The 27821-nt window shown below is 41.1% G+C and overlaps 1 protein-coding gene across 1 annotated transcript; it reads left to right on the top strand.

The window, feature by feature from the left end:
• The first annotated feature begins 4179 nt into the window (after positions 1–4179).
• On the top strand, positions 4180–10297 carry tmdd1 (transmembrane and death domain 1). The gene is made up of 5 exons (XM_029246480.1): positions 4180–4246; positions 5490–5678; positions 6689–6808; positions 7730–7882; positions 10023–10297. Exons 1-5 carry the CDS (start codon positions 4180–4182, stop codon positions 10256–10258), a joined length of 765 nt encoding a protein of 254 aa, XP_029102313.1. The 3' UTR covers positions 10259–10297.
• The last annotated feature ends 17524 nt before the right edge of the window (positions 10298–27821 follow it).

The following is a 27821-nucleotide window of genomic DNA, read 5'->3' as shown; positions in this document are numbered from 1 at the left end:
AGGCTCTCTGTTTAAACTCTCCTTCGTCTTCCCAGGATTTCCCCAGCGAGGAGTCCCTGGCATACAGCATCAGCGTTTTTTGCTTCTTCTTTCTTTTTTAACATACCTAACTGGGCATGTTGCTGTTTTAAAAAAGGCGAATGCAGGAAAATTGCTGGCGCCCCCTATAGGCCAGCTTTTTATTTTTTATTTTTTGCACACTTTAAAGGCGTTTCTTATTCTCATTCTCCTGCCAAATAGAAGAAGATGAAAGAACAAAAGAAAAACCAGACAGAGCTTACTCATCTTTGCTCTTGTCAGGCTCCCGAGTCGAGGTAATGGGACGTACGTACGACTAAACAGCTGGAACAGTCTGTGCCTCCTATCCTTCATTCCACCGGAGTCTGTGTGTCACCAATCAGATTTCAGTGGTGTGAAGTGTAAGAGGCATGGAGGGAGCCTGCGAATGTGACCGTGTCCTCTATCAGGGGCGAAGACCTTCCACCAGGGCACCGCTGCACCCCTCTGTGCACTAACTGTCAAGCAACCCTGTACTTCCAACTCATCATATTCAGTTACTCCATTGTCCTCCTGCAATGCACTGCCATAGACACTCACACCAAACCCACAAACATATATACTGAAATGCAGCATTAACGCTAAAATATTACACCACATACTGGCATCGCAGGGTGAGTCGAGTGCTGCTTCCCATAATGTACTGCATTAAAGTTCACCTAATGAACTTGAGAGGTGGTGGAATTAATGCTAATCTGCCTTCCTGCATGTGAGAGGGTATTTCGCCTCCAGATTGCATTAGTAAACTCATTTGCAAGTGAATTGCTACTTGAAATTTATATTTGCTTTTGGAAGAAGGTTTTCTATCAAGCGAGACACTGGAGACAGAGGTGGAACATCTCCACTGAATATGTGCACGCCCTTGTGTTGCCCCTTGACTTATTACTTGACTTGCCCTTGACTTGACTTATTACTCTTTTAAATCAATGTGAAGTGAACTCCGCCATAGACTTGGGGTAGCTGGGGTGCTGGTTGAGTTGCCCGTGTGGTGACAGCGTGGTATCTGCTGCAGCTTCAAGATGTACACCCCATGGTGCGGAGCACTTGGTGGGCCAGTTAGTTTCATCTGCTACTATTGGTCAAGCACTCCACAGAGGTTCACAATTTTGCCTCCCTGGTGTCTTGCCTTCAGATCCCAGCCCTGCAAAGAGCCCAACTGAAGAAGCAGGAGCAAAGAGCCAACTGAACCCAAAAAAAATAAATAAATACGCATTCTTTAAGACAGCATTTTAGATGCATTACATCTGCAGCCTTTTGTATGTGAAATAATGTTATGCAAAGAATGTAATTCCATCCAGTCAGAAAAAAATTGCCAGGCCACATAATTTAAGTGCTTTTAATACAGATACGACACCTTTTCCAGCAGAGACGCACCCTCTCAAAATGCAAATATGAGTGCCCAAAGTGTGAAAAAATAAAGATCTTAACACTCCACTAAACTTCAATAAGGCAACTGATCCCAAAATAAATATTTGCCCAGTTAACTGAAAGCTTTCCATTAGCACACACGTGTTGTCAGGTTGCTTGATGGTAAACAAACACATCTGAGTATTTTTTAATTTCTTCATTCAGACATCAGTATTTCTTTCATTTACCTGTTGCTTTTCTTACGCTGTCAAGTTACCAACAATTATTGACGCATTCACACAGGTGGGTGACTTCGCTTTAGGCCCCTAAACCTGCAACCTTGAGATCTAAAGTCAGTTGTTCCCTCCTCTGCACTACCAGCTGCTCCGTACGATTGACATGGACCAAATGTCAAGATGGTTTCAAGTACATTGAGGGAGAATGAGGAGTAGCACGGACAGAAAAATAGGCTTCCATTGAATAACAGGTATCATTTGTTCCTGTCTGCTCAAAAACACAATTTCCAAAATTACGTAAATTAAAATAACTTTTAATATTTAAAATTATAATAACAATTAAAATAACTGTTAATTACCATTCATTTAAAATGCAAAAATCAACAATCCTTTCTTGAGTGGCAAAAGGCTCACCCATTTTTTTCACCAAATGTGCAAAATCCAACTAAAACAAATCCAGAATATCAGAACTTCTTTGGACACCTTTAAAACTGCATGTTCTTTTATTACTTATACTGTACATACATTTACACGCTCCTTTTTCCTTTTCCCACTGGTTATTGATGTTTTTTGTTTCATTCTATCATGACACATTGGTCTAGAAGGTGCCTCACAGATCCTGGTGTGCGGGTTTCACTCATGCACGATCAAGGCGGAGTTCGCATGAGTTCTCCTTACTGAGCTATTTCTAAAGTATCATTGCGAAATAATAGTAAATCAAATCACATGAAGGCATTTGCAATGATCTTGCCTTTGGAAAGAATTCAACATGTTATTGCATCAAACTTTACATGTATCCGTTGCGCCGACACTTTTTTCTAAAGTGCCTCACAATGTTAAGATGCATACACTGATTTACCCCTTTATGCTGAGGGGATTTTTGTAAGCAATTCAGCGCAAGTACCTTGCTCAAGGGTAGTGCAGGAGGGGGTGGGATTTGAACCCTGCAGAACAGGAAGTGCAAAATGACAGCTCTAACTGCTGTGCTTAAACTCTTCTGTTTCCCCTTTTTCAGCTTTTACGACTTCAAAACTTTTTTTGCTTTAAGAATCATCATTATTAGAGATAAGAAGGAGTCACGAGAGTTTTCAGTCTACCGCAGCTCTCTGACAGGCGATCTGCACAAGGGAAGCCCCATCCCACGTGGGGAAGAGTCTGCTCATTTGTGCTGTGTTTAGCGTCACCAAAGCACATATTTTACATTGGAATTTCTCTCTCCACAAGACATTTCTCGAGGGAGAGAGCTGATAGGTTGTCAAGCAAATTTAGGGTACAAATTACATTTGTTCGTAACTCAAAAAGGTGCCTTTATTATATAAGGGAAGTCTGTAGTTGCTGCAGCTAATAACATTTAATTTATTTATTTAGCATTTATTTATTTTATCCAACACGACTTCCAATGAACTCTATGTAGTGTTATCAGCCCACACACCTTATTCACCAAAGTGACTTGATTGACATCAGTTTTATCAAGTTTCAAGTTTTATTGTTATGTGCGTTCAACAAACACATTGAAATTCTTCTGCTCTTGTCCTCTCTTTTCACAATAACGTACATTGGGGGTGGGGGGTACAAAGGAGGGCAGTGGAAACCTAGAAAACCCAACAACAGTACAAAAACAAATAATACAATACAACACAATAACACAAGAACAAAACAATACAACAGTAAAAGAGAATATAATACATGGAATAAATATTATATATGCCATCAAATGATCAATGGTATTAAATGCTATCAAAGGAGGGGATAAGTAACCTCAGCTTGTTCCTGAGAAATGATTAATCACTCATTAATAAATTGCTCTCATTGTGTCTCATGAGAGCACTGATGTCACTGACACCAACCCACACACACACCCATACTCAACTGAACACCATTCTACTCCCTTGGCAATTTTTTGCACTCTTCTTTCTTAAATTGCTGCTAAACCCTGACTAGTACATTCATTCATTCATTTTTTGTTTATCGTGTGGGTAGCTCTGAGTTGCTTCTATGTAGTACCATGGTACCGGAGGAACGTTCTTTCATTTCACTGTAAACTGTACCAGCTGTATATTGTTGAAATGACAATAAAGCCGCTTTGACTTTGACACTTACAGTAAGTAGAAAAAGCACAGCAATCCACAAGTGAAGTATCACGGCTCTCAACTCAGGCTTGTAGGAGTTAAAAGAGGTCCAATTTATTATTATCACAAAGCCTCATCCGGCTGAAATGTTGTTTTTAAAAAAACTCTAATTAAACTGCACCAGAAGAAGAAAAAAATCTTGACCAGACATTGACCAGAAAAAACAAACACTCACACACTTCTGTCTTTTGCTCTCTCTAACACACATACATACACATACACACACAAGCACGTACGCACACACACACACACACACACACACACACACATTGCCTTAGGGGACCTGACAGAGGAGACATATCAACTTGTAAGGTATTGGGGGAAACGAAAAACATCATAGCAATAATTCTTATAAGGAGTCAAACAAAAGGCTTATTTTTTCAGCAGGTGATTAGGAGCAGAGTGTGACCATGAGGGCACACACACTGATGGTACTTCTCTTCCTGCTCCTCAGCCCCGGCCTGGCAGAGGACACAGGTAAGAGCAGATATACTGTTGACCTGCAGAACCATCTGCACACTGGAGTCCGATTTACTCTCAGCCTGGATCCCCAGGGTACGTTGAGTGACACCAAACTGTTTCATAACAGTCTTCTAATCTCTAATGACCACACTTTAGGAAAGAGAAAACCTCCTTATTCACATATTTGTGCTGCATTTATTAATGAAGAGAGTTACGAATTCTCTGTGATCCAGACTTTTATTTCCCAAAAAATCCGTATTTTCTTTACGTTTCTCTTTTATAGAATTTCTGTCCGTCGCAAGGTGAGCACATCCGCTATTTAAGAGGGCAAAACGCACGATATAAGTGTGGGACCGGATGAATTCAACTTGCTTCTAAAGTGTTTACAGATCGCGGCTGGTGTTTCGCGACTCTAATAGCAACGGAAAGAAGATGCACTCTGTTACCATGGAGACTGTTATGGAGACAATAAACAAAGGCAAAAGTGGGGGAGAGATGAGAGACCCTGTGTGCAAATCAGTCAACAATCGGGAGTATGTGGATATGTTGCGCAAAGTTAATAAAATCAAAAGATAACACAATAATTTTGCATTTATTATAGCTGTAGGCGAGCTTTACAGAAAGTAACCCAAGAATAAATCGACGCACACATTAAATTATTAAACCTTTATTGACTGTGACTTAGTGATAAAAGCATCTTTGGAGTTTATTTATCATTCATGCTCACACGTAATTAATATTTGTACAGGAATACATTATATTCTGTTGTCACTGATTTTATATATATGTGAAATCCGTCAGCATTCGGTGTTTTGTTTGACTGCTCTGAGCTTAATCTCATTTTTCATAACAAACGACAAAACTACATGTATGAAATGTTTTCAGGGAATGCAAAGGATTTCACCTGGGGTTTTATGTGATTTTAAAGAGGCAGTTTTAAACTGAAATTGTTTCATGTGAAATCACCGGTATACCTGAAATCTGGCCCTGCAGGTGTCATAATGGTTATGGATTCATAAAGCAAAAATTACCCATCTGCATAAATGGGAAAATTATTTTAAGTGTCTTGGTGTGTAAAGCTCACACCGTGAGGTGTCTGCTAAGTTAATAACAGTAGTGTTTATTCAGTTTCATTGAGGCTGTTGTAACCAAGTGTTGGCCATGAAGGATGCTTAGAACAGTGCTCTGCAGGGGGCAGATACACCACCCATGTCCTCATCTTCATCACCATCCCATTACTGTTGCCCCCCCCCCCCAGTGGCCGAGGACCTGAACGTCCAGCAGCTCTCTCAAATGGTGGAGCTGCTCACAGCCGAAGAGTGTAAGAACTTTCTGGATCTTCTGTCCCACCGGGAGGAGAGCATTTTGCAAAGGATTGAGCGCCTCTCGCCAAAAGCTGGTCAGCTGCCACTCCCAAACGGCTCCCTCCGCCGCCGCCGGACCGCAGGTACCACCGCTGCCTTGTTCCGACATTGCGGCACCAGAAACACCTACGGTACCTCGTATCCAAGAAGAGGTTGTTCACCTTGGGGGCACCATTAATTTTTCATTCATCTCGGCATGAGTGATGTTGCAGATGGTGCTTGTCTTTGCTTTTGGGAAAGTTGTACTGGTTTCATTTGTGGAACAGACTGCTAAATAAATCATCCGCTATCGATGTTGCTCTCCGAAGCAAAAACCTGCCTCATCTTCCCATCGGTCACAGTTACAGTGCTGTTTTAGCCACAGGACTTCTACATGGTTTTCTCTCATATCCTATGCTGAGCAACAGACAGGACATAATAAAGCACCGAACTCCCCCTGTGAGTGAGGGAGTGAAGGGGACCATGCCCACCTCCTCATGGCCCACCAGGCTCCGGCACAAGGGGCTCATAGCCCAGTCCAAGCAGCGGTGTCTCCATTTGTTTCTTGCTCAGGCTTCTTTTCTTACACATTCGCCTGCTTGACTCCAACTATGGTTTTATGCAGAGCTCATAATTGTGAGTGTTGCTCATCTGCACCGGTTTATAAGGGCACCTCCAAGTGCCCTGGGATGTGTTTAGGAGACCGGGCTATGTTCACATGTGCTTCTTCCGACAGATTAGATACGTAGGGTCCCTGTCAGAACCCACCCCTGATCACACACTGCCTTCTCATACTTCTAACAGTAAAAAAATATTCTCTTAAAACACATAGCTTGGTCTTAAGACTCTCTTATGGCAATACATTTTGCATAGCATCTTCAGCATAACTCAGGGTTTGATGGTTTTACAGTAACATCAGGTTTATTTTTTTCATTTGGGCTTGTTTGTGTTTACACCCGTGTGTCATTACTGTTCTGTGTGTAATAGACATAGAGTCGGACAGGGAGATAAAGTTAATAATTTAATAAGTGCATGATACTAACAGTTATTATTATTATTATTATTATAATTATTATTATTTTTATTACTGCTGCTTGTGCTTCTGCGTGCTTAGGTCAGAAAACTTTGTGCCAGGATTCCCTCCTGGAGTGGTTGTTGGCTCACGGCAAGCAGATATACTACGACAGGCTGTCCCGAACCCTGATGCAGATTGGCAGGACCGACATCGCCAAAGGTCAGAGACGCGGTCCTCTTAAAGCACCTGTAAAGTGTCACAGAGACACTTGGACGCCCCTGAGGTGCCGTCAGACAGCTGTACAGATAAGAGCTTACACCATCTCCACCTGTAATGCTCTGACAGTAGTAGGTGATAAAGGACCATGGGTCAGCAGTCATGCGGTACTGTATGTTTCTACAGGGATCATCCTAGGAAATTTCCACTTGTAAACACAGTAGCATATTAATAATTCCTGATAAGTGACAATAAATCTGTTTTTTATTTAGCCTCCTGCAGAAGACACCGCAACCAGTAAGCTAAATGAAAACTTTAATTCCCACCCTGTGTGAGTTCTAATTTCCCACATTATGCTTTGTTACTTGCTGTCTCGTACCGTGGGCCAGGACCACGAGAAACGGCGTGGCCGAGCAGCTCCTCCGCTAAGAGGAGGTGTAAACGGGTTGACGGCCGGCTCGCTGGCATCAACAGCAAATTCGCTGTAAACCATCTGTTCCTTTCATCATCCCAGTCAGGGACAGGAGGCAATAGAAAAGACGCAAACATGACAGCTCCGGAACTGTAAATATTTCAGCCAAAGAAGCACAAGGTGATATGGAAAATATAGAGCACAGATTCACACGGTGAATCTATAAATACCGAACAGGCTGAAAAACTTAACTTTTTGTTTAAGTTTATAATTGCTAACGAATCCTTCTGAGCGGTAGGGCCTTTGCAGAACAACTTAAGCCACTCCATTTTTCCTTTAAACCCAGCTGAGAACTAATATCACACTTTGCGGTTCACTTAGATCACTCGGCGTTTGCTGATTTTCTTCCATTTGCGCGCCAGGCTGATCTCTCCAAGGGAGACGCCACAGCACGTGACGTGTATGCATCTGTTTTCTAGTGCAACGCTTTGTCCCCTGTGTCGTCCGTCTAGAGGTGGCGAAAAATATTAACCAGGACAAGATCCTGAGCTTGCAGCGTTATGTGGAAGGTTACCACCAAAGCATGGCGGCCGCGGAGTCCTCCCTGGTGCAGCCGGTGGAGACGAGATCCCAGAAGGCCGAGACACAGGGCACGGAAAGACAGGGTATGGATAAAGCTTCCATCCACCTCTCTTGCTGTACTAGATGAGGACTCGTGTATAACAAACTTCCCACAACTCACAAACACAGATGCGTCAGTCTCGTGAACTTGAAAGCAAACCAGGTGAGAAATGCGGTAATGAGAATTCTTAGTGTTTTTGCTCACGATGGCAGCGGTCTTGATGATTCAGCAAAAACTCGGTCGACATCATCTTATGCCCTTTTAATGTCTTTCTAAGCGATCAGTCATTTTTGTTCTAACTCCCTGAAGTTTTTCAACAAGAGCCTGTTACGCTAATGAGAAGCCATGGTACTGTAGGGGTCTCGTCTTCACATTTTCTAGAAGTATCTGGAAGTTAAAGTTTTATGCCGCTACTCATGCGATGAGCATCGGTTCATATGGCGGAAAGAAACAAACTAACCGCACTTAAGAATCACGCGTCTGCATCTATGTCTCTCTTTCTGCTAATGTAATGCACACACTGGATTTTTATTAGATGTACATCGCTTTGGCGAAAGTATCTGCTAAATGAATGAATGAATGTAAATGTTTCATGGGAGAATCGAGCTTAATTTAAACCTTGTCTGTAACTATGACAAGTACTTGCACAAATGGAACAGTAATAAAAAACCTGTCCAGACAACATAATTATCCTTAAAATATTTTTACTGTCTATAGTGAACAGAGATTTTTAACAGTACAATTACAGCATTATTTCACAATTTTAAACAATATTGCAATTTTGGGGTACACAAAAGTTTTTACTGCAGTAAAACCTATTTTTAAAACAATATACATTTGATTATAGATAATTTACAGCCAGGTACATTACAATACTGATATTTTTAGCCAAAATCTGATAATATATTGTCACATCCACGCTCGCACCTCAACCAGCAGCACCTGGCTCCCACCGACTACCACCGACTCTTTGCCCGTACCCGACAACGAGAGCACACCTGATCCCTTGCCTCTGAATAAATAATCCTGCGCTTGGATTTAGCCTCCCTCGTATCTGCTTTTCAACATGACATATATATTTTAAATGTAATGTTTATCTCCAAGATATGAAGGGGTATAATGTAAACACATTGTTTTTTTAAATTTAGTCTTCAGCACTGGTAGCTTGTTTAAGTAATTGAAATTACCACAGATCTCATTTATGATTGGTTCATGAGGCTGACTCAGCTGGGGCCAGAAGACTAGTGATGACTCAGTAATTTTTGTAAATCAAACCATTACATCACAATTGAAAAAAGCATAATAATAAACATGTCCCTCAATTTATTCACAGGCTAGGTTTTATAACAGCCCCAGACAAAGTTATAATGAATGAAAAATTGGGAGTGCGCCTTTTATTCCTTTTTTCCATTTTCATCAATAACTTGCATTACTCGGGGCTACTGTGTTCCAGATCCTACCCTCAAAACACGAGAGTGCAAGGGAGGGAACGCTGTGGATGGAACGCCAGTCTGTTGCAGGACTTTTATTTTCTTTTATTAACTCGACACCTGTAACATTAATCCGCTTCTGTCTACTTTCGGTTCGCTTTTTATCTACACATTCTATACAAGTATAATAATAGAGGCATACATTGACTTATTTGCAGGAAAGGTTCTGAAAAATGTTTGAAAAAATACAGAGTAAGGCTATTATTTTAACTTTTATTAACTTGAAGCTACAATAAAATTAAAACTAATTTAAAATAACTGAAAATAAAAGCATGACAAGTTCCTATTTAATGATGACTGATCCATCCTGTGAACGTGTGCATCATTGCTATTAATCACTGACACAGAGAAACACCAGATACAAGCTGTGAACACAGCACTAGTCTGTTTGAGTGTCTTTTACTGCCAGTAGTGTCTGGATGTGGAAATGTAGGTGATATTCACTCTGCAACTAATTTTTGAATATAGACAGGTTAATAAAATATTCTTAAATGATAAAAAATTTTCTGTATTCCGTAATCCGTAACTAAAAACGTCGGCAATGGGAGAACCCAGTGAATATGTTGGGGAGGAGGGGGAGTCCAGCTTATGTAGCTGCAGTCACGAAAAGGGTTTCTTATTGGTTTAGAGTGGCACTTCCTACCAGCATAACCGAATTAGCCAATACTGATGGGAATGTTGATTGGTTCACAGTGAGAGACCCCAGGGACCTGGAACTGGTGGTGGTGCATGAGCGTCGTCCTCCCTACAGCCGACACCTGCTGACAGGCACACTGCCCCTGGTCTACGGCATCCTCCTGGGTTTCTTGGGCACCATCCTAACTGGGGTCCCCATTGTCCTCTTTGTACTGCACATCTCCCGAAGTGATATGGAGAAACTGCTCAAAAAACCCTGCAAGCGCCAAATCCGACCTTTTCTGCAATCCTGATGCCCTGAGCAGATGCATATTCACCCCTCTGTGCATCACAAGGCCCAACATCTGTCATCAGTACCAGCAAGTCATCACTGAGACAGTTTCGAACACTAGGCTAGAGGGAGCCCGGCCTGTTAGGAACACCAAGCTGCCCAGAGGTGATTTTCCCAGTCAAAATTAAGCATGTTAGTGTTCTACAGCACATTCTTATCCTGCTTCACATTTCAATTATTAAAACAAAATTTTGCAGTGGAAATGTATGTGTCTTCTTTTGTCTTCCTGCTGCAGTACATCCAATGCATTTTACACTGTTGTACGCATGTTATGCAAGGTGTCTTCAGGTATAATATTAAGGAAATTTGTCACAGCTGAGTTAATTAAGGTTGTATATGAGTTGACTGTGAAATTGATATTGCTTCCTGGATTTAAAGAAATGTGATGAGATCTCCTAGCAGGGAGCTGTGGTCTTTATCTTGGCAGGCTAAGTATCTTTTTAGGAGGTTTTGCTGGTATAGTTTTTGAAAACCTGGGATTTAGCCTCAAGAAGCAGCCTTAACTTGCTACACAGACTGGGAAGGCAGTTAATGTGCTATTTATCTAAGGCAAGATTACTTACACGTTTATTAAAAGCATTCATTAGCACGTTTTACAAATGCAAGTATTGATCTTAGAGAAACAAGTAAGCTGATTGCTTCATCTGCATCACTAAGAAATGCATATTGAACAATCATTCAGATAGTGCTCCAGGAAAAGACCAGAACTTCAAGGACTAAAAGGCTTCGAGCTGAAGTGCCAAAAGGACAGCACCACTGCACATTTGAATAGTACCTCAGCATACATTACATGGTGTAAAACTTATTTTTGCTTTATTTAAATTGATCCCCAGACGCTTTGCTCCAAAGCGACATACAACTCGGTAAACAAAACTGCATTTTACAACAGATAATAGAATTGTTGACGCAGATACACTAACCAAAGATCAATCAGTTTGTGTGATACCACTGATTTTGATGCTGTATGTTATACAGGTAGCTGCCTATAGAAGTGATAGGAAATATAAACGTGATGGTGGCAGATGATGTACACACACACACACACACACATTTTCAGAACCGCTTGCCCCATACGGGGTCACGGGGAACCGGAGCCTACCCGGCAACATACGGCGTAAGGCCGGAGGGGGGAGAGGACACACCCAGGACGGGACGCCAGTCCGTCGCAAGGCACCCCAAGCGGGACTCAAACCCCAAACCCACCAGAGAGCAGGACCATGGTCCAACCCACTGCGCCACCGCACCCCCCTGCAGATGATGTAATAAAAGTTTATAGAACAGTTAGGAGATCAGGAGAGAAGTGGGTCTGAAAGAGATGCAATTTCAGACCCATCTTAAATGTTGAGAGGGATTCAGCAGTTCAGAAGGAGAGCACAAGATTATTCCTCTAAGGTGGAGCCAAAATTGAGAACCTTTGGGCTTTTCAGTTTTAGAGCTTGCACGTGGGGACAGAAGGTAGTGTAGAAGGTTAGAGCTGCTGCCTTAGGCTCTAAAGGTGGCAGGTTTGATCCCTATCTCTCGCTGTAATACCCTTGAGTAGGGACCATAAATTGCTCCAGTAAAATTACCAGGCTATATAAATGGGTAAATAATTGTAAGCTTCTGATAATTGTAAGTTGTTTTGGAGAAACGCATCATGTAAATGCATGTAGGACTGCCAAGGGTAGAGGAACACTATACTTTTGCCGGGATGTAGAGAGTGATCAGGTCCTTTAGGTATCAGGGTGTAGATCCTTTGACCATCTTCCAGATAAGTTGTTGCATTTTATATGGGCAACGACAGGAAGGCAAAGGAGAGAGACGAGGGGAATACATCTGAATGCTTTGGTAGCTGAAGCACAACTCGTGCAGCAGCATTCTGTATTAACTGAAGAGGTTTCATGAAGGAGGCTGCAGTTGTCCAGGTGAGATATCAACACGGCCTGGACCGGGAGCTGCTTAGAGGTTATTGTGAGATAAGGGCAGATCTCGGGGATGCTATGCAGGATGTATCTGCTGGACCAAGTCTTGGCTGCAATCGCTGAGAAAAGCAGTGACTTGAATATAAATGGGCAAATGTGTATGTGAAAGTAATAAAAAAAATGTTGATTGACTAAAAATATCACAGATGACTACTACACATTCAGTTTTCATGAAGAGCACCACTGCGTTTGCCTTTTCGTAGCTTTCGCTCTTTTATTTGAGCAGGGCACGTTTGCCTACAAACTGGAACGAAGGGGCAAAGCTCTCAATACCCTCCAAGCACTGATTCATCACGGGGCTGGAATATACCCTCCGAGGATGAATCATCACCCCCTGTTAGGTTTCAATGACATGTTGGATATTCCTCCTGTCATCGCGTCTTCTTCCCTCTGGGCCCAAGTCGACTGGTTTTTCTTTGCAGGGTCAATTAGGGAACTTCATTAAGGGAACTGACATTTGTGACGGGACGTTTCACCGATCGCCCGCAAAGCGATTACGCCAACATGGTGCAGTGGATCCATGGTCGGCAAGTAATAACTTTCCCCCCGATTACGGAAATGGAGCGAAGAGAGGAGGAAACTCTTCTGCTTGTCCATGAGCGATGGGGAGAGGGTGTTCCAAGCTCGCAGTAAAACAAAGGTGAAACTGATAAAAGGGTGGCCCTTGCTTCCTTCTGTGGTGCTTCAGTGGAAATAAAAACTCCGATATCCCCCCAGTATAAGCAGATTCTAAAAGCTTTTCCCTCCGTTGATCAAAATAGGGCTCCTCACGGAATCCAGAAAACCTGCAGAACATGTTCCAGAGACTGCCAATGAAGACTCAGTTCATTACCTCTGAACCCACACCTCTTGGTGTCGGATTGTCTTTGCACCAGCTGCGACCGCTAATGTGCCCATATGAAGAGATTCTTGTTACAACCAATCTCGATAATGATGTTCTCGGCAGTAATGGTGGTAATAACGCAGCCGGTTATTTGCACGCGCTCCGAGTGTTTATTATGCCGTTGGCAACACCTGCACGGGAGAGCATTATGGAAGTGACAACCGGTGGCTCGCTGCCGCCTTTCAAGTTCCCATGACAGTTTGCCTTGAGCTCAGAGGTCGTACAGCAGCTAATCGCGATCACCACACCAGCAAGCGACAGCACAGAAGAGTGTCAGAATCCAGCCCCTGACACGAACCTCCCTGTGATTGCGTTCAGAAGACAAACATGTGCAATGTTCAGCAGTAAAGATGCAGAAACACTCATCATACTATGCTTTTCATGGTCTTCGTGGCTGTTCAGTTTGTCTATATATCTCTTTGTATATATAAAAAAACATGTATATGCTGTCCTTCACATACGTCTTACACCAAAACTTGCCTGTCCAATATATTCCTATTCAGCAGCAGGAAAGAACAGGTATAATAATATGCAGTACCTGAGAGAAATGTGAAAAATGACATGGCAATACAGGGATCCCCCTGGAGGAACTACGGAGAGTGTAATGAAGGCCCCGCCCCTGCATCACCTTACGTCCGTACTCTCATTACCTAAGTTTCCCCCATTTTTTATGTTTCCTTCCCCCTTCTCCTCCGCCTTTCCTCGTCTTCCATATCCAAACTAATTACTTCATTATACGAATCTCGCCTAATGTGCTTCAGAAAACCCGACTGCTCAGATTAATAACTGCACTAAGCAGTAATTAGGGGCAATTAGTTCATAAATCAACATCTAAACAAATTATAAGGCACCGCGAGCAGAGCGCCTTGGCCGCAGCGACGAGGGGGCACGGGGGCACGGGCCGGGACACTGCAGATGTCACAAGGACAGGAGTTGCAGCCACAGAAGGCAGCGCCAGCCTGCGCTCCCTGCATTATTTAGTATTATTTATTACATGCTTCTGCTAAGCAAATAAACATAACATGGTTATGCACCAGGCCTATCATTTTAAACTTTATCCATTCATTCAACTGCATTTTTTTGCTCCAGCAGCAGGATCACCAGAGAGACTTGAAGATCTGTGCATGCATCTACTGCATTAATCATTTCAATCATACAAGAATGAAGACAAACAGAATCCTCTATGCTGACAGCATCGATCAATATCTTAGGACGCTGCAGCTCCGCAAAACCGTTAAGTTTAATAGCTGATAACATTTACTAACAGCTTCCTATCTTTTTAACTTAAAACCTAACATCATTTTTCAGGAAGAAGGCCAATAAAGCAGTAAAAATATATAATAGACTAAACTTACAGCTGGTACTGGAAGAAGAATTACGTTTCCTCACTTGAAGTAATATTATGACAATTTCTCATCTTTTCAGTAGTTATAGTTTTGTGCTGATTTATTATTATTATTCTTATTATTGTGTGTGTGTGTATTATTATTATTATTATTATTATTATTATTATTATTATTATTATAATAATACTAAGAAGAAGAAGAAGAAAAAGAAGAAGAAGAAATAGAACTTATTCTTTCAGGCAAAGGCTCATATCTAAAGCAGAAAGAAGTCCTTTCCATTTTTAATTTATGCATTTTTACTCCTGAACTTTCTGAGACTTAAAGAGTATTTCATTATATTTGATATGACAGTAAAGTGTAAGACTGGAAGAATATTTAACAAAGTGATGTCTTTTATAGTTCTTTTTATAGCTGTGAGAGCTTTCCATGTTATAGATCGGCAGTAATTTACTGCGCCTTTGTGTGTCACACTTTATTTATTTCACTGAATTTGAAATTATTTCGGCTTAAAAAGTGTGACCAGTCCTGTATCATAGAGAGAAATCTTATTCTGTTAAAAGCGTATTCAGTTAAGTCAGCTGTGTGAGTAATTGCATTTCATTATATGAAGGGAACAGACGTATGTTTATTTCTGCTTGAATAAAAGATTCAGAATTTTTTATCACACCAGTAAAAAATGCTGTCCTTTAATCGGTGCGCATGTATGAGTCAAAAGCAGTGTGTTTAAATCTACCCTTGGGCAGGAAGTTATAAACATTGTTGCTTTGATAAAGTGAAAATCAGTCTGATTAACTCACACATTTTAAGCTGCTGATATTAAAGAATTTTTTCATGAAATAGTTTGTGATGAAATATATTCAATACAGAAATAAATTTAAGTAAATATATAAAGATCTCCCTAAATCCCATCTTATTGTAGTAACCCAAATATTTATTTTCAGAGGAAATTTATTTATGAGGCTATGGGTAAGAAAAGCATGTAAATATGTGTTATGGTGAACTTGTGCGTCATTAACTGTAAAAAATTTACCTCACCTGACTCAGTCTTACTGGTGAGAGGTGGATCTTACTTTTTACACAGTACTTCATTTGCTGCATACAGAATTTACTTTACTTGCTACAACCTCAATTACGTACCTGGCCGTTATTTTACTTTTGGCCACTGTATAAAGCAGAACCTGAGCTGCTATAAGTAGATGCTGGCTAACCTGTGCTTGATGTCCTGTACTTTAACCTACTGTAGTGTCATCTACTATGGGAACGCTGTACATTTGTATTCGAAGTGCCAAATGGAGCAATCCATCCACATCGATCTTCTCACCAGAGGAGAAAAGCACAAATCTGGTGGAGAACAGCTATGTTTTTCGGTTCAAACCTCACATCCATTCCTTTCAGCATCAAGACCAAGGTTATGCCATCACTCGGTGAGCACAAGGAGCAGCTCTTGGGGACACCATGACACCCAGCTCCTGGGAAATGTGAAGGACGTTACCATACGAAATTAAATGAAGGCTGAAAGCAGCAATTGGAACAAAAAAGAAACAGCCACAAAATTATACTCACCTATGATCTGCCCTAAAATTGAAATGTTTTTCATCGAGGGAAGTCCTACCCTGGAGACACTTATTCAATGCTGTCTTAGTCATATAAAAACTGGACACGGTGCTGTGGTGAGACCAGTTTACTGAAAATGACAGTTCTGTTTGATTCTGCAATGATTCCAAAAATCTGTGCTTCAAGAAGCCTTTCAACCAGGCCATCATGCAGCACATGTTCACTCCCCATGGTGGCTTCTGCATAATGTTAGCCGATGGAAATGCTTGAAATGAAAATAAAAATGCTGAAATGCTCTAAGAGAATATTACCCTTCAAAGGAAGCTTTCTAGATGTATTCAGTCGCCAAAGTGTGTTAAGTGCCATTAAAAGACTTGACTCACGCATTTTATAACCGTCGTCCAACTCATTGAGAGTTCGCTGAGCCGCCTGTTGGTTCTGTCCCGACTGCTCTATGTCGCGTCCCGGTCGATATGAGCGGATCACAGGATAAAAGATTGCATCTCCCACTTGATGAAGATCTACCGTTTTTATCACCAAAGGCTCCAGGCTTTTCTGCTGTCTGATGGCTTCCTTTGGGAGATGATAGGGGGAAAAACCTTATAAAAGCTTTGATATATACAGTATATACACGCATCTGCTAAGATAGGCGTAATACATCAGTGCTCTCTGGTGGAGATCTTACGATACAGCACTGGAAGTCTGGGAGAAAGGTCTGTATTTGCATCATATAACATTTATTCATTCAGCAGACACAGACATACAACGAGTGTTAACTATTATATATCTTACACCTCTATCCAAGGTGACTTACAGTGTTAGATACACTGCACTGAACTCCCAACAGTCATTCACACATCTATACAGCAGAGCAGTGTAACACACACTAGACAATTTAGAGTTAAGAGTTCACCTCCAAAGTTGAGTCCTGTAATCTGATTCCATCAGGCATCTCTCTAAATGCTCATTTGTGTATTGCTGGTACGCATTCTGTGCTGCATATTCCACAGCAGATGTAATATTGCAATATTTTCCGTCGCACTTTGTTAAAGTGTGGCTGCTGACTTTTAAATATCCCTAAGGCAGCTACTGAAACTGCTCATATCATTGTGTGTTTGAAGTATGTGCATACAGGGGGCATGGTTGAGCAACGGACCTGCCCGGGTTCCGCTCTCTGGTGGGTCTGGGGTTCGAGTCCTGGTTGGGGTGCCTTGTGATGGACTGGCGTCCTGCCCTGTGTGTGTCTCCTCCCCCTCCAGCCTTGTGCCCGTGTTGCCGGGTTAGGCTCTGGTTTGCCACAACCCAGGTTGGGAGAAGTGGTTTCAGACAGTGTATGAGCATAAAGTCAAAAAGTAAATATGCACATTAATCTGTAGTAACCTGAAAATATATTATTGTGGATACTTTGTTTATTTTCAAAAAAGGAGGTTCACAAGGACAGACAAGTTTTCACAGAAGAGATGACTACTTGCATCCCCTGGAATCCAAGAAGTTCTGCAAGTTGTCTAATTACATAGCTGCTATTTCTTCCAGGGTGGACGAAATCAATTTTTCAAAGCTAGGATGTATCACATAAGTAGCTGAAAGTTAGAAGATGCAACGGGTAAGCAACACGCAAAATGCAGCCCTGAAACAAAAATGAACACATAGAGTTACAGGGACAGTTTTACTGGCTTTTGCTTCATATTAGCGATGAACAAGATTCAAACTGATTGTCATTTGCAGTGAGAAACTGCCCAGTGAAAGTATGGAACCATCTAAACCGAAGGGACTTGAAACAGAAAATGATATGCTCTCTGATCTCAGCCAGATTTCAGGTTGTTTAACAAAAAAAATTGTGATTCTGTTAAATGTTATTCATTTATTTCTTTCAGATGTCTGATATCTGCGGGGGCTGTGAAATGTACCACCTAAAAAAATAGGGCTTCCCCAGGGGAAAAAGGTTGGGAATGACTAAATAAATTAGCAAATAAATAAATTCCAACATAAATTCCATGTGGCCATCAGCGCACGCACAGATTTAGAAGCTCGAGATGGAGAGAACACTTTTGTTCAAAGCTCCCTGTTTTCCTCTGCTGGACTTCTGCTTCTGAGTGCAGCTACACTGAACGATCTGTTCATCAGAATTCTCTGCTCCTTCAATTTTCATCTTAAAAATGTAATTCTTATACTGCTGTTAACCTCCATGGGCGAATGCCCTGGTACAGTACGTGCAGCATCGGCATTGTTACCGTGGGTAACAGCGGAGCCTAAATGGAACTGTGCAGATGCGATGTGTCACTTGCCTGTGTCTGATTAATAGGATTGTTGCCCGTCTCATTGCTGTAAGTCACTCGGCCAGCTCGGAGACCACCTCTGGCACTGCGTTAAACTCCAGTGCTCTTTTCAAGCAGCTCTTTGTCATGATGAGTACTGAGTCATCGGCAGGTCTCTGGGACAAATTGAAAAAACAGCAGTGCCCCCATCAGTCAGAGTGAACCTGTCGATGCATACAAAGCGTCATCTCCTGGTGTCCGTACCTCTCCGGCATCTACGTGCGGTTGAACGTGTGTGGCTGGCTGCACCAGTCAGGCTCTGCCTGCTGGGATCATCCTGATCATTAGCAGCTGAATGGAAACCTGTCTGAGATGCTGCACAGGTCCTGTGGCCGAGTCACAGGGGCACAGACACGCGTGGCAGCATTTGACAGGATGAGTGCGCCTTACAGTGTAATGACAGAGCAGAATGACGCTAAGGTACTGTACCCCTAGATGTCAGTATGGAACGAATCTGATTTTTACAAAGAATGCTGTCCCAGTAGCGGGAAAGTCAGTACCGCTAAGGTGGCATCTATTATTAATCACAATGTTATCCCAATAGTCAGTATAGACTGATATCTATTATTAATAAGGATGCTATCCCAATAGCTGGAATGTCAACATGGAGGTGATATTTATTATTAAAAAGGATGTTATTCTATTAGTGGGGATATCAGTATAATAGAGAGGCAGCTTTCCGTTGCTATGCACAAAAAATTATGGAACAAAATCCCACTATATAATAGGGCAGAATGTTCCACGGAAACCTGCAGAAAACTGTTCTTTGTTTTTTTTTTTTTTTAATTCTGCTTTTGAATAATGTTTTAACAATATTTTTTGTCAAAGTTTAAAATGTATTGTCAATGTTTATTGTAATTTTTAATGTTATTTGTCTTGCCTTATTAATTTTTTATTCAGTTACTCTTTTTATGTAGGACTTTGAGTTGTAAAATTGGAATAAAATGTGTTATATGAATAAAATCTTTGTTATATTGACAACTATTATTAAGGATTTTATTGTGATAGTGGGAAAATAAGGGGGTGTGAGTATAAAAATAAACAACAGGGAAAAGCTCACAGTTCACAAAACTGTGTTTTATCATTAAAATATTAATGAATATTACCAAGACCTTGTCCATTCACTGGACGGACACTCATTTTATATGGATGTTTCCCGATTGCCGTCTTGTTTCCATTTCAAGGGTCTGAACTGACTGGGTCCAAAAAAAATCATACGGTTCTCAAAAAATGTTTTTGAAAAGAACACCGCTTGTTTCCTGAGATTTCACTCCACACAGCAACATTATTGGGTTATTGTCTACGGAGGTCATGCTACGCTATTGGGATATTGTCATGCAATGCAAGCAATCTTGGATGCTCTGTTCTGAAAATAAAAAAAGCTTTCATTCAACATGCGCTCTTGACCAAATGGGGAAATGACTTGGATGCCCTCAATAAGAGGGTCACACGAAGAATTTTATAAGCTTCCCCAGCCATTTCTTGCTTTCATCAGCACTTGGTTGGAGTTAAAACAAGGCGATCACAGAGGGTGCTGATCTGAAGCTTACACACGTGGGACAGCATACTACAGGAATACACACAAAAAATAGTGGCACTGCTTAGTTCATTGCCTGCGCAATCAGTTTGTCTGCAAATATGCACCTCTGACGCTGATACAAACTCCGTGTTCAGGTGTAAATTCGATCCCCACCCACTCTATGAGCATCTTCAAGTCTGAAGTTATGCACCTCTCCCGAAAAGACCTCTCTCCAAGTGAGGGGCAAACAACTGAAGGGGAGAATGAGTAAAAAATATGAGAGAGCCACAGTGACAGCAGGAATGCATCTGTCCCTACTGTGACCCTAATGACCTGTCTTTTTAAAACTGCTCGTGCAGTAGGCACATGGAGGACTGACAAGCAGAACCTGAGACCAACCAGAGAAACCCCACAGCACATTTGGACCTGAGATCTTGAAATCCTACACGATTCTTACCATTGATATTTGTGCCTTTGCTGAACACCTTGAAAGTAAAACACTTTTTGAACTCATCCTGGCCTCTGTGTTTCATCCTGGTTTGCCTCAGAAGACAAAATATCACAAGTGTCACATGTTATAAGGAATATGGAACTGTGATGTGAATTTGGCAGTCTGCTACCCATCAGTCTATTCTGGCTGATTTCAAAAAGGTTTTAGGGAGCACTGGACACATATAGCACTTCCAACCTGTTAGGACAGTGAATTTAGCACTTCTCAGAAACCATTTTGATTAAAGGTAATATTATACATGTTCATCTCAGTCTCCCAAGACCAAGTCCAGCTAGAATAAAACATAAAAAGAGCTGTTGCTGACTGTGACAAATGAATGGAGGATAGAAGGGGCAGAAATGATTAAAAATTTAAGGCATCATTAGGGTCTCGAAACTTGAAGGTCACACCCCAAATCAGCATTGATTATAGATTGATGGGAGGGGTTGATTTAACTCATCTGTGTCAGCTCCTCCATCAGACCCTTCATCTCACCTGCTTGATTCTCCAGCTGTCTTGTTCCAGTCCTTCTGAAACAAATCCTGGAGCTTGTCCTCAGCTGCTTGCTGACTGATGATCGGGTGGTGCATAGGTACTCCACAGTGAGCTGGGCCATTTGAAAGGTCTCGAGCAGCATGGGAACCACTGAGTTCTGGAAACTGGGGCAATACTCATGTTCCACAATGTCTAGTTTGTCCATTACCTGCTCCATATTAATGGCTCCAAAGCTCCACCAGTCAATATTCTTCTGGATGTAGAACTATTCCCTTGAGGACAAAACCTGAAGGACCTTCTCATCCTTTTACAATTAAATATTAACTAAATGACTGTAGGTACAAGTTCCAAGGGAATGACAATACCATTAATTTAGGTATTACCAGTGTCAAAGAAAGCTACTGCTCTGTTGCTACTCCTCTCCTTTCTCATAATTCTGAGCACATCATTTCAGTTCTCATAGAAACCAGAGACACACACACACACACACACACACACACACATTTTCAGAATCACTTGTCCCATACAGGGTCGCAGAGAGCCTACCCAGTAACACAGGGCGAAGGCCAGAGGGGGAAGGGACACACCCAGGACAGGATGCCAGTCCACCACAAGGCACCCCAAGCAGGACTCAAACCCCAGACCCACCGGACAGCAGACCACAGTCCAACCCACTGCGCCACCGCGCCCCCTAGAAACCAAAGACAGAAATCCTCAATTTACGAACTCTTCTTTTCTAAAACGTTTACCTAACAGTTCTTAACTTTTCATAATCAAATTTCAATTTACGAAACAAAAAAAAAAAAAAATCAGTGTAACAAAATTTATCTAAAGTGTGCCAGAAAAAAGAAAATTCACACATGGTACGAGTGAAGCAGAACTGCAGTAATGTGCTGCAGTTGGTATGCTTGCATCTGGATCTCTCCATCTGTTGGTGTGTTAGGAATTTGAAACTCTTGCTTTAAAAGAGTTGGGTATTATAGGAAGTGTATGAAATTCCATAGGCGTGTCTGTCAGTCATGCTGGGTGTGTTATTTAATTGAATGACTGCAGAAATCGCAGCGCAATTATCAGGAAAGGTTTTGCACATAGTTTTTCAAGTGTGTATGCACATTTTACCAGTAGTGTGCAGTTTTAAAACGTCCCCTGCTTGGTTTACTGTTCATCTTGCAGAAAACTGGTCAATTCAAAATAAAAGTCAGAATTTTCTTGGACCAGTAAGTGTGGAGGTTTTATATTGTGAGATCATGGGTTGATAGTTATATAGGTGTTTTACAGTGTTTTAGCGATGTTTAGGAAATGTTTTTTGGGGCTTTGGGGGGGTGTGGTGGTGCAGCGGGTTTGGCCGGGTCCTGCTTTCTGGCGGGTCTGGGGTTCGAGTCCCGCTTGGGGTGCCTTGTGATGGACTGGCGTCCCACCCTGAGTGTGACCCCTCCCCCTCCAGCCTTACGCTCTGTGTTGCCGGGTTAGGCTCCGGCTCACCACGACCCTGCTTGGGACAAGTGGTTTCAGACAATGTGTGTGTTTGGGCTTTTTGGATGGGCTGGGAATTGGGAAATGGGCTTTTGGCATTTGAAATGTTAATATTTGCACAATTTTTAAGAACAGATCAAAGTTCTCAGAAGCAGATTAATTAATGACAGTTAAAATACTGCTTAAAATGTTAATTGAATGAGCATCATAAAAAGAAAGTTTGATCATCAGCAATGGCAGTAAAAATATTTGGGTCAGAAACCTATTATTTAATCAGATCATCTCCTAATATTGCAGTAGTGCAGCAAGTTTGGCCGGGGCCGCTGCGTGGTAGGTCTGTCTTGTGACAGACTGGTGTCCTGTCCTGGGTGTGTCCCCTCCTCTGCAGCCTTGCACCCTGTGTTGCCGAGTTAGCCTCCAGTTTGCCGCGACCCCAACTGGGACAAGCAGCTGTAGACACTGAGCGTATGTATGTGTGTGATCTCGTAATATTTAATGAAAAGTCAAACCTTAGTTGCAAAATGCTTGAAAACCAGTTGAGTATAATATAGCAAAAGAAACATCTGCTTAGTCTAGTAATATCAGTCTGAATAAACACTCTGAAATCAATTCTTAGGAAAGATCTCTGTATGGTGCCAAATATATCAGAAATCAAATCAATCACTATTAGCGAATTGCCTTCCTTAAAAGCACAACAGCTTGTTCTGCCTTCATTCTAAAGAACATTTTTCATAAACCAGGTTTAGTCAGAAATGGTAGGAATGCTGCCAGTGTAAAAACACATGGAGAAATGAATAACACTGTAGAGGACAGCCATGTGCATCGAGAGGACAAGACTAGGGTGGTCCTGCCTATGGCCTGCCACTCATCAGTGCTCATCTGACCTCCTACTACAAACCCTGACTTTACAAATCTGTGTTACACACAGGTTCACTGGAACGACTTCAACAGTGGAGGGTAGGTATTTCCTTCATTTACCACTGGAAGGTCAAGGCACACAGCTTACTACAGGACAACCAGTAATTTACCCCACTGCCCCAACTAAACTGTCACAGATGACCAACACAGATGTTGTTTCACCTGTCAGCCAGCTGCCAAAGATAACTTTAATTTAGTGTTTCCATTGCTGCTAGTTGTTCTCCAACAAACAAAAAGACAATAAATTAACAAACATATTAAATATAACATGCTTCAGAACTGTACTTGTAAATGATTTCCAGCCGTATATCAATACATTGATAGATGAGGAATTGTATCCACAATAATGAATACTGTATGAGCTGGTTTGGAAATAGGAGGGCTCTAAAATGATAAATGTATACTAGCTAGCCTGTGCAAGATGGCTTATGAAACATTCCACTTTATCTCCTTTCTCCTTGGGTCTCTAGAAGAAGTACAATGCAGTAGGGTGGTTAGTGTCTCAACAACATAGCATCTATAATGCATTACAATTCCTGCAGAATGGACAGAATGAAAGTACATCAAAAACAGCATTACAAAAGAACATTGCTTGAACATGGCTTTAATATTATTGTCTTTAGCTCATTCCTATATCAAAAATTAATCATGTACAAAACATTACAAGGAGTAGTGATTGCGTGATTTTTCCATCCGTATTTAGTCATTAATAATTCTCTGTATCATGCAAAGCACGTGAGCATAATTGCCACAACTCTATCAATCATCCAATACTTAAAGCTTTTCTTTAACACAATGAAAAATGGGTATTAGCATACAGAATCACAAATCAACCATTGTCCATTGATGATGATGATATTATTATTATTATTATTATTATTATTATTATTAAGAAGAAGAAGAAGAAGAGAAAATAAAAGGGAAAACATACATTAACTTGTATAATTCTAGGAATACCAAAGCCCATCTGCTACAGCAAAAGGTGATTCCCACCCACTGAGAGAGAGCACTACCCACTTAAACAGGAGAAAACAGGGATCCCAGAACATACAGATGTATTAAACACTGAGGGGACATACGGTATATGACTCATCGCTACATCAGCTACAGTATATCTGTTCTGGGCCACAAGACCACAGAAGCATATTTCACATACAAGTTTTATGATGTACAAAATATAACACAAAATTATGACAAGTAAACTCTCATGTTTATTTGTGCTTTACATTGCATAAACTGACATTAATGTATTTATTCAAAAACCTAAATTGAAAGGGATAATCTTAATAAAGCATTACATATTACAACACATGGCCTGACTCATCTCCAGCTTTTATCCGAAAGGAAAACAAATTAAATAATACATTACTTGAAGCAGGGGCCTGCAGCTTAATTGGATACTCGGTAATTAACCATCTTTTTACCAGAAGCAGCCTCTTTAATGGTATGCTGTAATTAATCACCAGAGGATTCTTCAAATGTTTAATTAGTCTGGGCCTATCGACAACAATAATTCATACCAGCCTTTAGTGGACAGACGACCTCCAGCAAATCTGTAAACAAACTCCCCGACAAGTCTTTAAACAAGCTTCATCCAGAATTCATCCACCGAAAACTCGAGTACCCGACTGAGCACAACACACCTTAGCAACGGCTGTCTGTCACACAGGTCCTCTGTTTATGTATTTCATCACTCTGGTCCTGCTGATCAACGCTACTTTCACATTCTACTGGTTTCTGGAGGACACGTAGAGGCTAAGAAGCCTCTGGTTCACAATGCAGTTTCGCTTCTGGCTTGTGGTTTAAATGCCACAGATGGTAGTAGAGGGGTTGATGCCCTGATGGTGAGGGCACATGACATTTCCTGGGGCAGCAAGCAATGAAGTCATTAGACCAATCACATAGTAATAGGGAGATCCTGCATTCAAAGTGGGTGGTGTAGTGATTAGATCCATTGCCTTTGGATTAGAGGTCACAGATTTGAATCCTACCTTCTGCCGTAGAACCCTTGAGAAAGGTGTTTACCCTGAATTGCAAAAATTAAAAATTGCCCTGCTGTATAAATGGGAAAGTGTGAAGAACCAGTTGCTCCACAGATGTATTAAACATGATGTTCCTTTTAAGAATACGTAAAAGTAAAGCAAACAGGATGAACAATATGTAATGTTACAATGTTACATAATATGTAATATTGTAACAGTGAAAATGGCTAGAAATATGTTTTTTTACAGTGGCAGACAGATGCTTAACTTGGGTACAATGGAACCTATGGCCAAGAAGGCAAAAGGAGGAATTATGGGAGTTCTTCAAATACAATCAGGTAGAGTCCATTTGAAAACATACAAAACAGATGATAGAAATAGATACATTGTTGATGACACTTGAACTAAGTTGCAGATGTATGAAACAATGTGTTTGTGAAATGTTATGTTTTTGATTGTAATTTGTTAAATTGTAAATGATATTTTAAATGTTAACTATGGTAACCGGACAATGGAATGACTGAAGGCGGAGCCTACTGTATATAGTTGTTTCAGTTCAGAGTCGACAGAAGAACGATGGAGTGGGATGGATATATATAAGATGTATTAAAGATATATACATTTGCTGGCATAACACATTAAACCATAAAAATATGTAGCAGATTTACAAAATTAATTTTAAAAAGCTAAACTATTTGTGGCAGCTGAGACCATTCTAAGTAACAGACTGATGGAGGACAGGAGTGGTCACACTGAAGAGCTCATAGGTTTGCATTTTTGTATTTTGTCTTTGTATTATTTGTTTTGTGACACCTATAGGTGTTTCTTGCCATGACCTGAACCTGAAATTAGTTCCCTAAATTCACTGCATTAAATGCTAGAGCTGATATCGCATCACATTTGGAAGGTAACAGAAGATGGAGTATTGCTATTAACACTGTTGTTGTTATTCGCTAGTGGAAGCCTTAAATTTGTACATAGTCAGTATTTGGTTAGTTGCAACTGTAAACAGAATGCTGAAAAAGTCACTGAGAAAATAAAACTTTCGTGGATACACCCAGCCTCACATTCCCTTTTTCCCTTGGCTAACCTGGTAAGAGTAAGTCGTTGTAAGGTGTCTTTCAAAAAAAAAAGCTTTGGCTAAATAACAAAATGTAAATGTTGTTGAGCACTTGATTGAGATATTTACACTTTTTTCAGCACTATCCTCCAAAGCAATGTATAACTCAAAGTAAACAAAATGACACATTTACGTTTATTAATTTACATTTACATTTATTCATTTAGCAGACGCTTTTGTCCAAAGCGACATACATCTCAGCAAAAGTACAATTTATGCATTTAGCAGATTCTTTTCTCAAGAGATAGCAATACATCAGTGCATTAAACCAATATCTGAGCCCTGTGCTGAAGTCACATCGGATCATTTCCTCCTTTTTCAGTTTTGACCCACAGAGAGACTGCTCAGGTGACAAAGTGACAACACGACAGATCATATGCAAGAAACTATTATGCTGCCGTTCGGTGCAAGAAATTTAAAAAAAGCTGAAAATATTCAGCCGAACATGATGGAACCTCCCATGACTCCTAATTAAATCTGATGGCCAGTAATTACCTACAGCACCATTTGCTACACCCACAAGGAGGCCGAAAGGAAGGTGATCGGCAGCCTAAGACAAAGTATCCCTTCAGTAGTATTCTACATCTGCTCACAAATACACAGACATTCAAATGAAATTACCACCCAGTCTTGGTTTTCAATGCAAACATTTTCTGGAAAGTTTTAATAACTGCATTATGCTTTCCTGAATCATACTTGTTACTTTCATAGTTTTCTCAGTTCCTTCTGGCTGCTGTTTCTGGTGAGAGTCACAGAGGTAACAAGCCAAGCAGGCAGGCCCAGATCATTATTTTTCAGTAATCTTTTACCCAGGCTCCAAGTATTATGGGTGATCCCCAGGTGTTCCCAGGCCAGTCAAAAGATAGGGTAATCTCTACAACATGTCTAAAATCTACCCTAGGGTCTCTTCACAGTGGAACATGCCATGTATAGCTCCAGTGGGAGGTGGCCATACTGCATTCTTACGACATCCCCAAACCATCTCCACTCAACATTTCAATTCCAATTCCATTTTTGCAGAAACTATGCTGATCAATCCTGCAGAGATACATTATTTTGGCCGCTTATATGTGTGTGTGTGTGTGTGTGTTCATTTGGCCATTACCCAACACAAATGACCATCGGAGCGGACAGATTCGTAGATTTGGAGGTAAACCAAGAGCTACGCTGGATTCGGCTCGAGCTTAACCAGCATAGAACAGTACGGTGCTAACATAACTACCGATGCTAATCCAATATCCTGTTCTCCTTTTCCATTACTCATGAACAAGAACCCGAAGTCCTTGAACTCCTACAGTAGAGGCAGGATCCCTCCCATCTGGAGAACACAACCCACTCTTTCCAGGGGAGAACCATGATGTCAGGCTTGGAAGTGCTCATCTTAATCCCAGCCACTTCACAATCAGCAGTGAAGCATTCAAGTGTACCTCAAAGATTACAGTTGGATGAGGCAAAAAGGGTAACATCAT

Source organism: Scleropages formosus, chromosome 19 (genome assembly GCF_900964775.1).
Source record: "Scleropages formosus chromosome 19, fSclFor1.1, whole genome shotgun sequence".
Taxonomy (NCBI): Eukaryota; Metazoa; Chordata; class Actinopteri; order Osteoglossiformes; family Osteoglossidae; genus Scleropages; species Scleropages formosus.
The sequence above is the reverse complement of the archived record's forward strand: the minus strand, read 5'-3'. Positions and strand labels throughout refer to the sequence as shown.

Coding starts and splice junctions, on each gene's coding strand:
- tmdd1 (XM_029246480.1), top strand. CDS start 4,180: ATGAGGGCACACACACTGATGGTACTTCTCTTCCTGCTCCTCAGCCCC. Junction 4,247..5,489: donor CGGCCTGGCAGAGGACACAG/GTAAGAGCAGAT, acceptor CCCCCCCCCCAG/TGGCCGAGGACCTGAACGTC. Junction 5,679..6,688: donor CCGCCGCCGCCGGACCGCAG/GTACCACCGCTG, acceptor CTGCGTGCTTAG/GTCAGAAAACTTTGTGCCAG.